We start from the raw sequence: 15,328 nt of genomic DNA, 5'->3' as shown, positions 1-15,328 counted from the left end.
TGTATATGTACACCAAAATCAACATTATCAATATGAAAAAGGTGGGAACTACGGGTTTTCTAAGCAGTCTCTTTCTGTAAGTGTGTTTTGGGCCACGCAGTATGGTGCTCATTGAGTTCACTCTCTGCTAAACGTGTTTTGGACGCTTTATTCCTGCACCACTTGGCTAAATGGAGCCAGCCTTCCCCTGGTAGATCGACCATTGTTTTGTAAAGCTTATTTATATTATTGCCCCAATAGTCTATCTACTCACAAATAGTTGTGAGTCTGATCATAATTGTTTTGTCAAGTCAAGCTTTTATTTATTTTTTGGCAGTCTAATAATAATAATAAAGCTATATAATAACATTAATACATTGATTATATCTTTTAATTATTAAGTCTGGAATGGTATAATCCACTAAACCCAACCTGCACCAGTTTTTAACAGATTAAGGAGTTCTATTTGATGGGCTTCTTGAGTCACTTTAAATGATTATATCACATAGCAGAGTAATCAGAGACTCCTGCTGTTTCGCTCAAAGTTGGCCTGATACAGCTGCTTTATTCCAAACCCCCCTGTGATTTCCTTCTATGAGATAAAACTCACTCAGATACCAAGTACCCTGCTGTACAGATAATTCTTGAGAAGACTTTACTTTAAATCCTTAGTACACTTGACAGATCTGACGGATACTTTACCCAAAGACGTTTATTTAGAACTTCAGTTAAAGTGGGAACTGTCGCTGTCACAGCTATGAGCTTAACAAATTTCTTTGACACTACTTATACCCATCTATTGCCTAGTCCCAACATCTAAAGGTGATCAGATCGGGCCCCCTTGTGTTGGGGACACGGCTAGTGGTGATATGAGGCGTTTTAGTAAAAATAATTGATATTTTTCCAAGAAAAAATGAAACAAATATATAATAAAAAAAAATTGTAAGAAAAACAAATGGAAAAAATAGGTGTCCAAACACCTCGTATTAGAAATAGACATAAAAACTCCTTTCCCGACCCCCAATCCAAAGTTCAAAAACAAGAATAAATTATGTAGTATGTAAGGGGCATTCTGCTCCCTTATATAATTTTAAAAAAAACCTGTGCATGGAATATTCTACTCTAAAGATGTTATTGAACATGAATCCGGGCTTTTTTCAGTTGGACCTAATTTGTGGTAGTAATCAATAATAATATCGATAATAATCGTAATAATAAACGACAGACAAAAAAAAAAAGTGGTATAAAGAGAAAGCACTAGCTGTTGTTCAAAAAGGGGAAAGGGGAATCCTGGTTGAACAAAGATATGCGAAAAATGTCCAAAAAGCTCCGGTCACTTAGAGGGTAAACCCCTCTGTCATGAAGGGGTTAAAGTTAACTACATAGAAGCTGAGATCGACATCATCCTGTGACTTGGCCAGCATTATCTAATCGAGAACCAGAATTTTTTTATTGGGATGTACATTCATAGAGATCCTGACAACAGACAAACGAAGGTGACGGCTCCCGAGGTATAGACGTAATGTAGAAGTACCGTATTTGCTCAATTATAAGACAAGTTTTTTTCCAGAGCAAATGCTCTGAAAAATACCCCTCGTCTTATAATCGAGGTCGTCTTCTAATCAGACCTCAAAAACATTTCTGCTGGGGCCATGCTGCTTACCGGTGCTTTGGTCGCAAGCAGCGTCTCTTCTAGCAGCAGGAGAACAGGAAGCTAGCAGAGTGTCACATAATGCTGCCTCCCCCCTCCTTCCTCTGGGGGCGGGGCCAGAGAAGTTGCTCGCACAGCCGGGCCCCTGCAGAAGTCTGCGAGTGGGAGATCTGCAGTTCAGGTAAGGGGGTGGGGGAGGGTTTTTGTGATTCATGTGTGAAGTATGTGTGATTAATGGAATGAATGAGTATTTAAATGTTTGTGAATGAGTGTGTGTGTGTGATAGCATGGATGTGTAAGGGGGGTGGTGGTGGTAGCATGGCACAGGGAGGCTGTAATCACACTACTATCATCCCCAGGTTCCAGCATGTACTGGCTGCCTTGGCTTGATAGGAGTGTGATTGCTGTTAGCAGTTATATATATATATATATATATATACCTCCAGAAATGCATTTTAACCCCCTATATGCCACTCAGCCCCATGGTATGCCTTTTTAATCCCCTATATGCCAGAGTGGGGCAGAAGGGCATATAGGGGGTTAAAAGGCATATCATGGGGCAGTGTGGCAAATAGGGGGTATAAGGCATTTCTGGGGGCAGAGTGGCAAGCCTGGGGGCAGATGTGCATAACTAGGGGCGGCAGGTTGGCAAATAAAAGGAAATAAAAAAATATATATTTTTCTCAATCATAGCTTTTATTAAATATGAAAAAATAGTTTACAGGAATAAATATTTACTAGTAAAACTTTTCCTATAGAGTAGTCTTATATTCAGGCTTTTTGTTTTTTTCCTAAATTAATATTTTGCTTTTGGGGGGTCGTCTTATAATCAGGGTCGTCTTATAATCGAGCAAATACAGTAATATATTGGTTTATTTAGTGTACTAAACTGAAAAATGTTAATTATGGGAAACCTGACAGATCTACTGTTATGTAACCGATTGATTCTGATGTTATATCTCTGTGGTAAATATTTATGGATCTAGTATGCCTCTCAAAATTGTTGGCAATAAAAATTTCCAGTAAACGGTGCGTCGATCGAATATGTTATTGGATTACTTTCAAATGATGTAATCTATAAAGATTGGACTGATATCACGATTCCCGTGATTGTTATTTTGTATTAACTAACTTTCTTACTGTTCTGTTTTTGGATTTTAAGGAGAATAGCGGCTTGAGTGTGGTAGCACCGAGGTCGGAACCTTCCCTCATTCCCTACAACCAAAGTGTATAAATACATTTCTTTTTTAGAATGTCAGCTATGGATAAAATACGTCGGGGGTAGGCAATCCTGTATCTCTGCACCGTGATGCGTTTAACACAGTAAAGAACGATGACATGATTACTCATCTTAAACATTCCAGAAACGTTATTCCAGCAACTGGCAACTTAAGCCAACTAATTGCCTTGTTTTACTAAACCAATTTCACCAAACATGAACTGAACCGACCCGGCTGCGACTACCGGTGTCCCATTCTCATACCTGGGAACTTTTGGGCTCTGGCTACCTGGTGCCTACCCTTGCGGTATGTGACCAGGACTACATGCTGACGTCAGTTGGCCGTGACGGTGTGAGTCTCCAGGCAAAACTCGGAGAGCTCCCGGGAGCGCCCATTCACAGCAGCCAAATCACTGAAACGGAATCACGAGGGCACATGTCCAAGGAGTGTCCTGTACTCACGCCTGAGGCTTGTGCACCACGAGTAGCTTTGGAGAGTACCTGTGCAGCTGTAAACAGCTCTCTTGTGCTAGAGGCTCGTGCGCAATCTAACAGCCCAATGCAAGCATGGCCCAGGAAGTGTGTAAAAGCGAAAAAAAAAAAATACTTACCTTACGTGGAAGCTGCAGCTACCCTTCTATTCCATCGTCTGATGATTCTCGACACTGAATCCCTCTATGCATTTCCAAGAGGGACATCATGGAAACAAAAAGAGACCTATCACATGCATTAAAGTGCATAGAATGGCTGTAGCGTCCCTTTAAGGCTAGAATTATTCTTTGTTTTTTTTAGTAGGTGAAACTTGTACCATCACTACATCCTTTCTGTGGTTGTTCCTTATGTTTTGGTGAATGGTGACGGGCACTAGACAGAAGCGAGCACTAGTCTTGGAAAGCCAATTGTGGATTTGGGCATTAATTTGATTGGCCAGACCAGTCAGGATTCTAAGTTGCCAGCCTGCCAATGGTTATTGGCAGTAAGTCTTTAGTAAATAAACTCTGATTACAGGAAGCACATGCTATCAATATTGGTTTCATATTTGATAAAGGATAATGCATTGTTCAGATGGACGATCTTGGCTGCGGGGATACCGTGCTGATGTCTCGGTGCCGAGGGATCTCCATGTATTCCTAACTCCATTCCCTATATCCACTCATCCATCTGATGTTGGCGTTACTGAGTAACACTGTTTACTCCAAGAAACACAATGTGATGTACACCAGCCCGAACACCGCAGGACGCATGTCTTCTAATCCTGCCAACTGCAAAAACTCTATTGGCATAAGTTCTTTTCTCTCTTTGCCATCTAAATGTTCACACTCCGCTATAAACAATGATATAGTGTCAACAATTTCAACTAATGAGCATGGCATGATGCTTCACGTGCCATGTAACACAAACACATTATAAAATGTAATGTGCCCTTTAATTTTGGTTGATTGGTGACCAAAGGAGAAAGAAACAATGCCCCAGGTTTCAGGTGACCAAATCTTTGGGTCCAGATTCCACATCCCCGGCACACTGGTGGCCGACAGCACAAAACACTAACTGAAGCATGTGGCCAGCGGCTGCTTCCCTAATATCTATGCCTTAAATGTTTTTTTGAATGGTATTCGCTGGGTATGCGCCATATCCTTGCTTTGTTTTTTTTCTAGCAGCAACCCGGGAATCTGAATTGTTATTGCTTTTATGCTTTTTAGGTTGTGCGCCCCTTTAGTTTGTATATTTGTTTGCTGTTTATATTTGCAGGCTGGGCAGCCACTCCTGCCGCACAGGAGCCTCGTTAATGGTTATCCAGAAATGAGTTGAGAGTCTCATTTTTGGTTAAAATCCGGTGCAGTCCCGCTGACTCAGCTCTTCTGTAAGAGAAATTAGATAGCACTCGCCAAACTTGGGGTACTTTGACGTAGTGTGGGGCTGAGCAATATACGTTATCGGGTGGCCATTGGACTACAAGTGACTCCTTGACATCGAAAGTCCGGTGATGGAAAGTGTTTTTTATGCAAAATAAATATATTATGAAAGACGGTCACTTTCCTTCCTCTTTGCTTGTTCTTCTGGTCAATCGTTGTCTTTTCAGTGTGAGACATTTTCTATAAATCAGCTATTTTTTTTTACAGTAAATATATATAGAGATATTTAAAGTAATTTAAACATGGGAAGAATGTTGATCTCATTGACATCACAGGAATTAGGGAGGAATTAACATTTTTTACACTTGGAAGTCTTGGTGGACAAATGTTTTACTTTCTTTGTCATTCTCTGCATTGATTTATTTATAAATGGCAGATGTGGTGGGATGAGTATTTAGGTTGAAGGGAAAGTGTTCTTTTGTAGTCTCTCTTCCTGTGTCAATACGCGGACCTGCTGAGCGAGATCAAACGTTCTCAAGGATGCGGAATGTGATTTTATTACAAATGGCGTTCTGTACTGTGCTGATAACTTAAAAGAACATTAACATTCCCAAAATCCTAGTGATAGAACGCCGCCTATTTCTAAGCCTCCTAATTGGTGCTTTGTGTAGAGGGCACGGTATGATCAGCCCTGGATTGGCCATCTGGCACAATGGGCAATAGCGTGGTGGGTGGCAGCGCCTCAATCTCAGGGTAAAAGGGCAGATTCTCAGGGTCACACAGTCTAGCATTGACTCTATTCTACACTGCTGTGATTGTATCTAAGACTCCCAGTTGGTGCTTTTGCTACCAGTATGTTATGGTTGATATCCCTGCTTGAATGCAGGTGACTCAATTAAGCGCAATAACTAATGACAAGTGAAGGTTTCAAGAAGGACCGGCATTAGAGCCATTTGGTTAACACATCAGGTGAGTCAATACATAGAATCTTCATGATTGGCTATTAAAGGGTTAATTTTTCAAGGGTTAGCTCGTTAAGAAAGTTCCCAGGTAATGATGGACACTTGGGATGTATGTACTGCATACTGTCTCTGACAAATTATTGGGGTGGGGGTCTAGGAACCCACAATTTGAATTCACAACGTCTAACTTACTGGAATTAAAATTATTATTTATATAGCGCCATCATATCCTGTGGCGCTGTACAATGCATAGATGACTTTTAGGTGCATTTTATCAACCAAACCCATTTTTTTTATATTTCTTATATAAAATAAAGTTTAGAATGACGGAACATTTTGAATAATATAGACAGAGGTAAACAATCTCCTTCTGATTATTGCATTGAATACCAAAGGGATTATAGTATAGAACTGACTTTCTGCGTAAAAGAGTTCTTGATATTCAACGTTGCCGCCACGGAAGATGAATAACTGAAGTCATATTATTTTATAGAATTCGATTTAATATTAATTTGTATTAAGAAATTAAATTTCAGACTTTCAAATTTAAATTATCTGAAACATATTTTGATGAAACCTTTTTTTTTTATTTGATGAATCAGAAATTCTTTTCCTTAGAGCAGATAATGCAACGGGGCACAAAAATCGATCTTCATGTGTATTAAAGAAAGTTTTTTTTTTGAATAATTTAATGGAAAACTCAACCCTTTAAAATATATATATATATAGTGTCACATGTGTTTAAAAACAGCAGAAAATGGCTTTATAAATTAAATTGCGTATAGAAATGTTTTTCTTAGAAATGCTTTACTCAGGTGCATAGATACCAACTAGATACCTAGTTGACCTATTCATATCCTCCAACAGCCATGGGTATAGAGGGACAGTCCTGATTTATGGGCACTCTCTCGGGTAGCTGCCCCACTGCAGGTGGTAGGGATCATGGGGCACTAGGGGAGATCAACGTTACAATAAATAGTGTATCGCAATATTTTACAGCCCCCAAAAGTCACAATATAATGTCTATTGAAGAAATGTGGTTATAGATAAATATTAAATAAATTCACTGATCGTCTCCTGATCGTTCCATGAAATATATTAGACACATTGTCAGAGCACCATTTATTGGGGTGTGCCCTGGGGAGGAGAGAGGGTGGATCTTCATGCTAGCCCCACCCTCCCCTTCCTTTAAATGGATTCCTGTTTAACATATGTCACACCCATTTTATCTTGAATTTTTTTTTTTAAATATTTTTTTTTCAAGGCTGCCCAGCCATCCATGATCTTAAAAAAAAAATAATTTATATATATATATATACCGGTATGGTATATATATATATATATATATATATATATATACTGCATATATTTATAAGAATCTATTTATCCATATATATATATAGATTGATCTATATATTTATAAATTTCTATTTCTATTTTTTTTTTGCATTTTATATTTTTGTTTATTTAGTGGTTCTTTCCCATACATATGCTCATCCTGTCTGCTAAAAAAAGTATTCTTGCTCATACCGGAATTTAGATTTTCAGACCTAAATTTTGTTTGGTTTGGCAGTAATTACTCAGGAATGACTTGTTTACAACATTATCTTCGTGACACCTGCCGTGCTGCGTACAGCAGTGTGCCAACTCTGGGAATGAACTAATTAATTACATGCAAGAAAGAAATTACCTGGGTACCGCAGGCTTTCTATGAGTGCTTCTTGTCTTGGTTGAGAGCGACATCTTCAAGCGTTTTCAAAAGGTATCCAAATTTAACCCCTTAAGGACTAGATTGCTTCTGTTAACATTAACCATGTTTTTTTATGCAAATATTAAAAAGACACACAAAGCCAAAATGTTTTTGTGGCCGAAGACCAACATGGCATGTCCAACCACCCCTCTCCTCCCCAGAGAATAGAAGAAATGGATCCATTGTCAAAAAGGAGAGCCCGAATCTAGGATCAGTAATCCAAAAGAACTTGGTCAGGAAAATGAAAACACTTTCAAAAAACCCAAAATGCCCTGGGGCATCTAAGGCTTAGTGTGGTAGGTTTTAAAAACAATAATTAGGTGTGATGGCAGAGAGGGGGAGGCAGAGTGTGCGTCATTGTTGCCAACAGTCATGATTTGTTTACAATTATTGAACGAAGAGTAGTATCGCCTATCGACCATTTTATTGAGGGAAACAGATTTCACATGTAGTAAAAAACCTATTTATTCTAATGCTTTATCATTATTTTAAGTAGCCCCGCACCCCCGAGAGTCCAGGTCAAACCTGTAAAGTGGCCCTATTGGTCCCACGGGGGTTTCCCGGTTTGGACCTGGGTTATGTCGCTGTTAGTAAAAAGTCTTACCTCTTGCCTGCCTGTTATCGTTATTTTTTTCCAACCCAACTCCACAGTTTTTTGTACTGTATCCAGATGCTTCTGTGCGCCGGGATCTGTCTCACGGCACAGAAGGTAGAAAGGAAAAGCTTGTGACTGACCACGATACTACAAGGTGTACAGGGAGGGAACTCACTAATTTTGGCTCTATGGAGTATTAATCTAATTAGTTTGTTATTATTATTATTATTATTATCTTTTATTTATATAGCGCCAACAGTTTACGCAGCGCTTAATACAATACATAAATTCAAGGGATATGACAAGACAAGAATTGACAGACTAAGACAAACCGATACATTTGGTGGAGAGAGCCCTGCTCGCAAGCTTAGTTTGTCTACTTATTTTACACCTGCTTCATTAGAACAAAATCTTGTCCCATAATACAGTATCACCCTGAAATAGGTTCAGAGTATGTTATTAATGGTCCAATTAATTATTTCATGGACCATTCTTCAACAAACACAACCGTCTGCGTTTTAGGGATTATCTCATTGCCGCTGAACTTGGCTGCCATTGTAATCTGTATTTATAATTCCTTTTTATACTGCATACTTCATGAGTAGTGGGGAATATGGGCCCAGGAAAGGCAAATGGAGGAAGGGGTTAACTTTTTTTTATACAAGTCACTGGCTATACGCACGATCCATCATTGTGAGGTGCGTTGAATGTCTCATTAGGTTTGATCGTAAATCAGAATATTATCGATGACACGTAAACCTACTTTAATGCTGGAGAGCAGAACCAGAAGGTCTAAACAATATCTCTTTTCCAATGTTTTTCAGGTTCCTGATAGTCCTTGGATGTCTCATTCTAGCCATTCTAACAACCTTCAAAGAGTACGAGGATGTATCGGGAGATTGGTTACTACTACTAGTAAGTCTATAACAGCCCCAATCGAGTTCGCTGGATACATAATTATGTGCATGGTAGCAAAAGTCCGTCATCTCACAGGTAGAGGTGGGTGAGAATCGTCACCTATGACCCCCAAAAAATGGCAAAATCCATCTCAGAAAGAAAAAAATGAGCTTCCATAAAGTTTCCACAGCCATGTATGTCACAAAACAAAGCAATGTTTTTGGAAATAAAGACATCACGCATTTCACAATAGCAGCTATCGGGAACTAGAAGTTTCTTGATGCCATCACAGGTGTATCTTGACCTTTGAGGGTTAATACAGAATTGGGCAGATTTTAAAGTTTCCATGTTACCACTTTTGGGATCACATTTTCACTTTTTGACCCATTTCTATTGGTAAGAAATGTCACAACTAGACTTGGGCACCAGGGGGCTCTTCGTCTTCGTGCTTGTCTTCGACAAAAAAAAAATCTTCGTATTCCGCGAATATTTGCCCGTTCCTGTCTTCTCTTCGGGCGAATATTCGTGGGCATTCTTCATGTTCGTTTTTTCTTCATTTTTTTACGGGGTTAACGCGTACCGCAGCAGCTCTGGTTCCAAGAGTTTAAATGTCCGTATGAGCAACTCTATTGGTCGCCAGCAGGGGGCCTCCTGCTGGCGACCAATGAGCACACTACCACATATGGCTAATATATGTTCGGACAGAATGCTGCCCTCTGTTGGTAAGATACATTGAGTAGCATTGTTCCATATGCTTGAAATCCAAAGTTATTATGCTACTCAATGTATAACCAATAGAGGGCAACATTCTGTCCGAAGATATATTAGCCATATGTGGCAGTGTGCTCATTTTCATTTATTAATTATTCAAATAAAATATATTCCCATGATCCGCTGGTCTCCCCGCTGCAACAGTTAAATATCCGCACTCGCGGACATTAATTCTGTCGAACTTGCAAACTTTTTTTTTCTTGTATTTTGGTTTTTTTTTGTATTAAACTGTTAGACGAAAGGATCATGGGAAAATATTTTATTTGAATAATTAATAAATGCAAATGAGCACACTACCATATATGGCTAATATATCTTCGGGCAGAATGCTGCCCTCTATTGGTAAGATACATTGAGTAGCATAATAAGTTTGGATTTCAAGCATATGGAACAATGCTATTCAATGTATCTTACCAATAGAGGGCAGCATTCTGCCCAAAGTTATTATGCTAAGTTAAATGTCCGTACCAGCAACTTTGTTGGTCGCTGGCACGGACTTTTTGCAGCAGGGTCCCAGGTTTTTTTTGTTTTTTTTGCATAGCAATCAGTGGTAAGGGGCCGTGCGAGTGAGACGATTTCTGCTCCCGTTATCTAACTCAGCATCGCAGGGGTTAACAGGAGCGGAAATCAGGAGTTAAAAAGGCTGTGCGAGTGAGCCTATTGGAACACCCTGCAGGTGACCAATAGGCTCACTCGCAGTGCCCTGTAACCCCTGACAGCGAACCTGCGGATTCCCGTTCCGTCAACCCCTGCGATGCTGCGAAGATAAGGTAGGCTAGATGGGGAAGGGACCGGGAAGATTAGTAGACGAAGACGAGCACGAAGATTCTTCGCGTGTGTGTCTTCGGAACGAACACAAAAACGCACTCTTTGAGTTCCGAAAACGAATGCACAAGTCTAGTCATAACCACATGACACTGACCTATGCTTATAGTTGGAAGTGAATGCATAGAGAAGTTATGTTCCTAATTACTAAATTAGTCCCTTAATCCTAAAATCAACCCTGACCTCTATCAAGCATAGAGAATGTTACCATTCTACTGGCTACTCAACTATTGTAACCTGGACTTCCCCTAACTTGTGGATTAAGACTGTGACCCCCCATGTGCAGCATTACTACAGTATTCTTTCTAATAACAAAGAAAGTCTGAACTGTCCCCAAGTAATAATTTTGATCATGGAAATGTATTCGTGTGTAAGTATGTTACAGTGTATGTGTAAGTATGTGTGTGTATGTGTGTGTAACAATGTGTGTAAGTATTTTAGAGTGTAAGTGTAAGTATGTGTGTGTAACAATGTGTGTAAGTATTTTAGAGTGTAAGTGTAAGTATGTGTGTGTAACAATGTGTGTAAGTATTTTAGAGTGTAAGTGTGTGCGTAAGTATGTTAGAGTGTGTGTGAGTACTTTAGTGTGTGTAGGTGTGTGTAAGTATGTTAGAGTGTGAGTATGTTACAGTGTATGTGTAAGTGTGTTAGTGGGTGTAAGTATGTGTGTAAGTAAAAAATCCATGTGGATGCGCTGTGTAGTGGCATTGAGTGGGCTTATAGAGGATGCTGCATACCCCACAACATTTCAGGTGTCAGCAACACGTGTTGTGGTTGGTGGCAGGAGGTGGCATCAGACCCAAATGTGAGCAGGGCCAGTCCCCAAAGCCTCCAACTCAACTTATGGGACTAGCCGCCGCGTGAAGCTAGCATCGTGAGGCAAAGTAGGAGTAGTAGGAGCTGAAATGGAAGTCTGGGGAGAAGATTAGAGGAGTTCCCCATCCGGCCCATGCTTCCCAATACCCTAAAAAGCATGACAGTGAGGCGGCTACCAGGACAGCACCCAAAAATCAAAACCGCAAAAAATAAATAGATGGGCTTTTTTCACTATTATTCCACGTAGGAAAGGTACAAGTTCTTCTGATGTTCAATATGATCCTTCTATGTTTTGTAGGACTTGGTATGTAAACACTTCGGTTGGGCTGGTCTGGTGCAATCTGCTTTAGTTTTTTGTTTTAAAATTAAAATAGTATTAACCCAGTTGCAGAGGGAATCTGTTAACAATAGATGGTCATTTGCTTCATGGGTAATTATTTTCCATTCTACTTAATGAACTTCTGAGTATCAATAAATCCTCCATTTCAAGATCAGATCATCATTAGATCTGACCTGATAATCTAGACTTTTCCAGTACTATCCAAACTGTTGTTAGGAAACTTGGGTGTCCCTATCTTATAATGTGCTGTTGAAATACATGATGTAATATAAGGAGGTTTTACTTTACTGACAGGGTGGTAGATAAGTTGAACAGCCTCCCAGCAGAAGTGGTAGATGCTAATACAGAGAGGGAATTTAAACATGCATGGGATAGACATATGGCTCCTGAATCTAAGACAACACCAACGACTGATCTATGTCTAAATCTTTACAGCATGAAAACAGGTAGCCTGGATGGGTCTTATTCTACATTTTTATTATTTAGCGGCATGTCTGTTACCTAGGTTGCTCACTATCTGGTATTATCACCTTTCTGAACATTGTTCTATAGTTAAATTTCTATTGGTTAACAGAAATGTATAATATAAGTAATATAATTAATAAGAATTGGTTATATTTAATTGGTATTATACTGAGTATACATTGAAACACAATGCTGCCATCTGGTGGCCATAATTATGAACTGCTGTGGGAATAACCAAAGGATGCCAAACATGGAAGAAGGGTATTTTAATGTTGACTTTATCCTTTCAAAGTGCTGTTCCACTTAGAGAAAAGATTAATTGCACTCTCCAGTATTCAAAAAAAAATATACCTCAGTAAATCTGTCATTTTCGTGTTTTCTCTGAAGGTTTAATCACTTAAAAACACACATAGATCTTTATAATTTTAATTTTCAGTTTTTTGGGCAAAAAAACTGAGTTCTTGTTTTTGTGTCACATGAGAATTAAGTGCAGCACAACTTTACTTAAATAATTATTTCTGGAAAAGGTTTGGGCCTCATTGCACCTTAATACCCATTTAATTAGCTTTGGGACAGAAATGTGTTTTTTTTGGTTGCTATGATTATAATTTTTTTCTTTAGGAAACCTTTGCCCTTGTCATTTTCGGAGCGGAGTTTGCCTTAAGGATCTGGGCTGCAGGCTGCTGCTGTCGCTACAAGGGTTGGAGAGGAAGGCTAAAATTTGCAAGAAAACCGCTGTGTTTGCTTGGTAGGGTCTCAATAATTCTGTCACATCTTATATTTTACTAAAATTACATTTCGCAGCATTAGACATTGTTTTTACATGACAAATATATCTTGTGGATTTCCATTGTGTCCATCAGAGGTGATCTTTATTCTATTATCCCATTGTTCTTGGCAAAGGGTCACAATGTGTATTATGCAGGATTTAAAAAGCTCTTTTTTCTCCCACTGACATCTCATTCTGAAATGTCTATAACAATAAGTACATTTATAGTGAGTAATTGACCTAACTGCAGGCAACACCCCCGAGGACCCAGGGCTGGACCCACCATTGGGCAAACCAGGCAAATGTCTTATAAGCTGTAGCCCAATGCTTATACTACCGCTTTGTACCAGGTTCTACGTCATTTACTTATTATCAACAGACATTTTTAGAGCCTTTTCCCAGTTTTAACTTTAATGCTGTATTTCTAGAAAAAAAGATAAACATATAACGTGAAAATGAAATTTGTGCCTGTAAGCTGAAACATTTAATTGTCACTTTTTTTTAAAGATATGTTTGTGTTGATTGCCTCCATACCGGTGGTGGCCGTAGGAAAAAGTCAGGGAAATGTTTTGGCAACATCGCTGCGAAGTCTGCGGTTTCTTCAAATTCTCCGGATGCTTCGAATGGACAGGAGAGGAGGAACATGGAAACTTTTAGGATCGGCCATTTGTTCACATAGCAAGGTTAGTAATATAGACACAATCATATAATAAAATAAGTGAAGGAAGTATCCAGTGGGGTTCTAACCAAAATGTCTTTTCAATTGGCATTGAAATTGTAGCAAACACACTTGACAAATTTTATAGATCAAAATGTTGGAAGATATGCGGAACAAATACTTCTAGATTTTATATTTTCTGTTACTAGTTGTGTAAATCTAGTTGGGAAAATCACAGTGGAGTCCTATAATGCTTAGTCCAGAGGACTTTCTCAGTGTAACTTCTCTGCTTGCCCCAAAAGTCTGTGTACTCGCATGATATTAATAAGAGCCATCTATACAGCTAATGTAGTCCTGCAAACTCTATTGGGGATTGTTCAGACCTGATGTTAAGGTGAGCTAAAAAAAAATGCTATTTTTCTGTATCTGAAACTTTGGTGATGGCTGTCCAGTTGCCACCAAGATGAACCACAAGGCGAAGGTCTAGATTGTAAGCTCTTTTGAGCAGGAACCTCCTGTCACTGTAATTCAAATGGTTATGTTATATACTGCTTGTCATGTCCTGTCTACCCATTGTGCAGCGATATGGAATATGATGGCGCTATATAAAACTATAAATAATAAGAAGAGTTGCAGATAAAACAATGTTTGAGACCACGTTGTGGATATGTGTACTTAGAGTGACACCTAGTGGTCATGTTTCTGATTGCGCGCTACATACATATTTAAGGCTAGTGCTGGCCGCCACGCAGAGGAAATTAGCCTCACATTCAGTTCTGTACTGCTCTTGTGGGTGGAATTAGACTGATATGCCAATGAAGATTTTTTCTGGGCAAAATCTGAGACTCTCCTGAGCATTAAAAAAATGCTGTCTATTCTTGGGAGAACTAGTCACATACTTACATTATATTACATTTATTTATAAAGCGCCTATATATAAAGTCTAGTCAACTGGCCCATTGCGCGGCTGCGAACGACATTGAAAGGGGCTGTCGTGCGGCATTCACTCCACCGGCGCCTAATGAAATCAAAGCGGCCGGCGTGCACGCACCGCACCGCCCAATGGCTGTGCCTCAGCTCTTCATCCCACCCCTTTTAAGACGTGGGACAAAGAGCTGAGGCACAGCCATTGGGTCTGACTGCCGCATGATGCAGGGGCGTACCGAGAGTATTTGGCACCTGTGGCATATACTGTATGTGGCACCCCCCCACACACACTTTAAAACTGCATAGTTTCTATGGTTAGGTAGACATTGACAGGGGTACAGCATAACTATTATATACTGAGGCACACATTGATGTCAATGTGTGCCTATCACTATACATTGACCCAGACACTGACAATACTGCACTACAACCCCTATCACTATATACTAAGCCAAACATTGATGTGGTGTAGGCCTACCACGTCAGTGACTGGGTTAGTATATAGTAGGGATGCACCGAAATGAAAATTCTGGACCTAAACTGAAAATTCAGCATTCACTTGGCCAAAACCAAAAAAAAAAAAAAAACAACTTTAAAATACTTTATTAAAAGTAACTCACCAAACTTAGACTAAAAAAATCAACAACAATATTTATATATATATATATATAATTAACAGCAATCACAATCCTATCATGCCCAGGTTCTAGCATGTGCTGGCTGACTTAGCATGATAGGAGTGTGATTGCTGTTTGCAATATATATATATATATATATTAATTATTCTGTCCAATAAAAGTGTTGTTAACACACCAAAGTTGGACCCCCCAAAAATTTTGATAACAGCAATC

The 15,328-nt window shown here is 39.3% G+C and overlaps 1 protein-coding gene across 1 annotated transcript in view; it reads left to right on the top strand.

Moving 5' to 3' along the window:
• Window positions 1–15,328, top strand: part of LOC149305689 (potassium voltage-gated channel subfamily KQT member 3-like) — a 73,259-nt gene that overhangs the window by 36,091 nt on the left and 21,840 nt on the right. The window contains exons 2-4 of the mRNA XM_089477293.1: window positions 8,834–8,924; window positions 12,745–12,871; window positions 13,400–13,575. Of these exons, the coding sequence (XP_089333419.1) occupies window positions 8,834–8,924; window positions 12,745–12,871; window positions 13,400–13,575 (394 nt within the window). The remainder of the gene's footprint in view (window positions 1–8,833; window positions 8,925–12,744; window positions 12,872–13,399; window positions 13,576–15,328) is intronic.

Source organism: Sceloporus occidentalis, unplaced genomic scaffold (genome assembly GCF_023333645.1).
Source record: "Sceloporus occidentalis isolate IW3139 unplaced genomic scaffold, rSceOcc1.0.p SCAF_11, whole genome shotgun sequence".
Lineage (NCBI taxonomy): Eukaryota > Metazoa > Chordata > Lepidosauria > Squamata > Phrynosomatidae > Sceloporus > Sceloporus occidentalis.
Note: the sequence above shows the minus strand (reverse complement) of the source record. Positions and strands in the feature narration are given on the sequence as shown.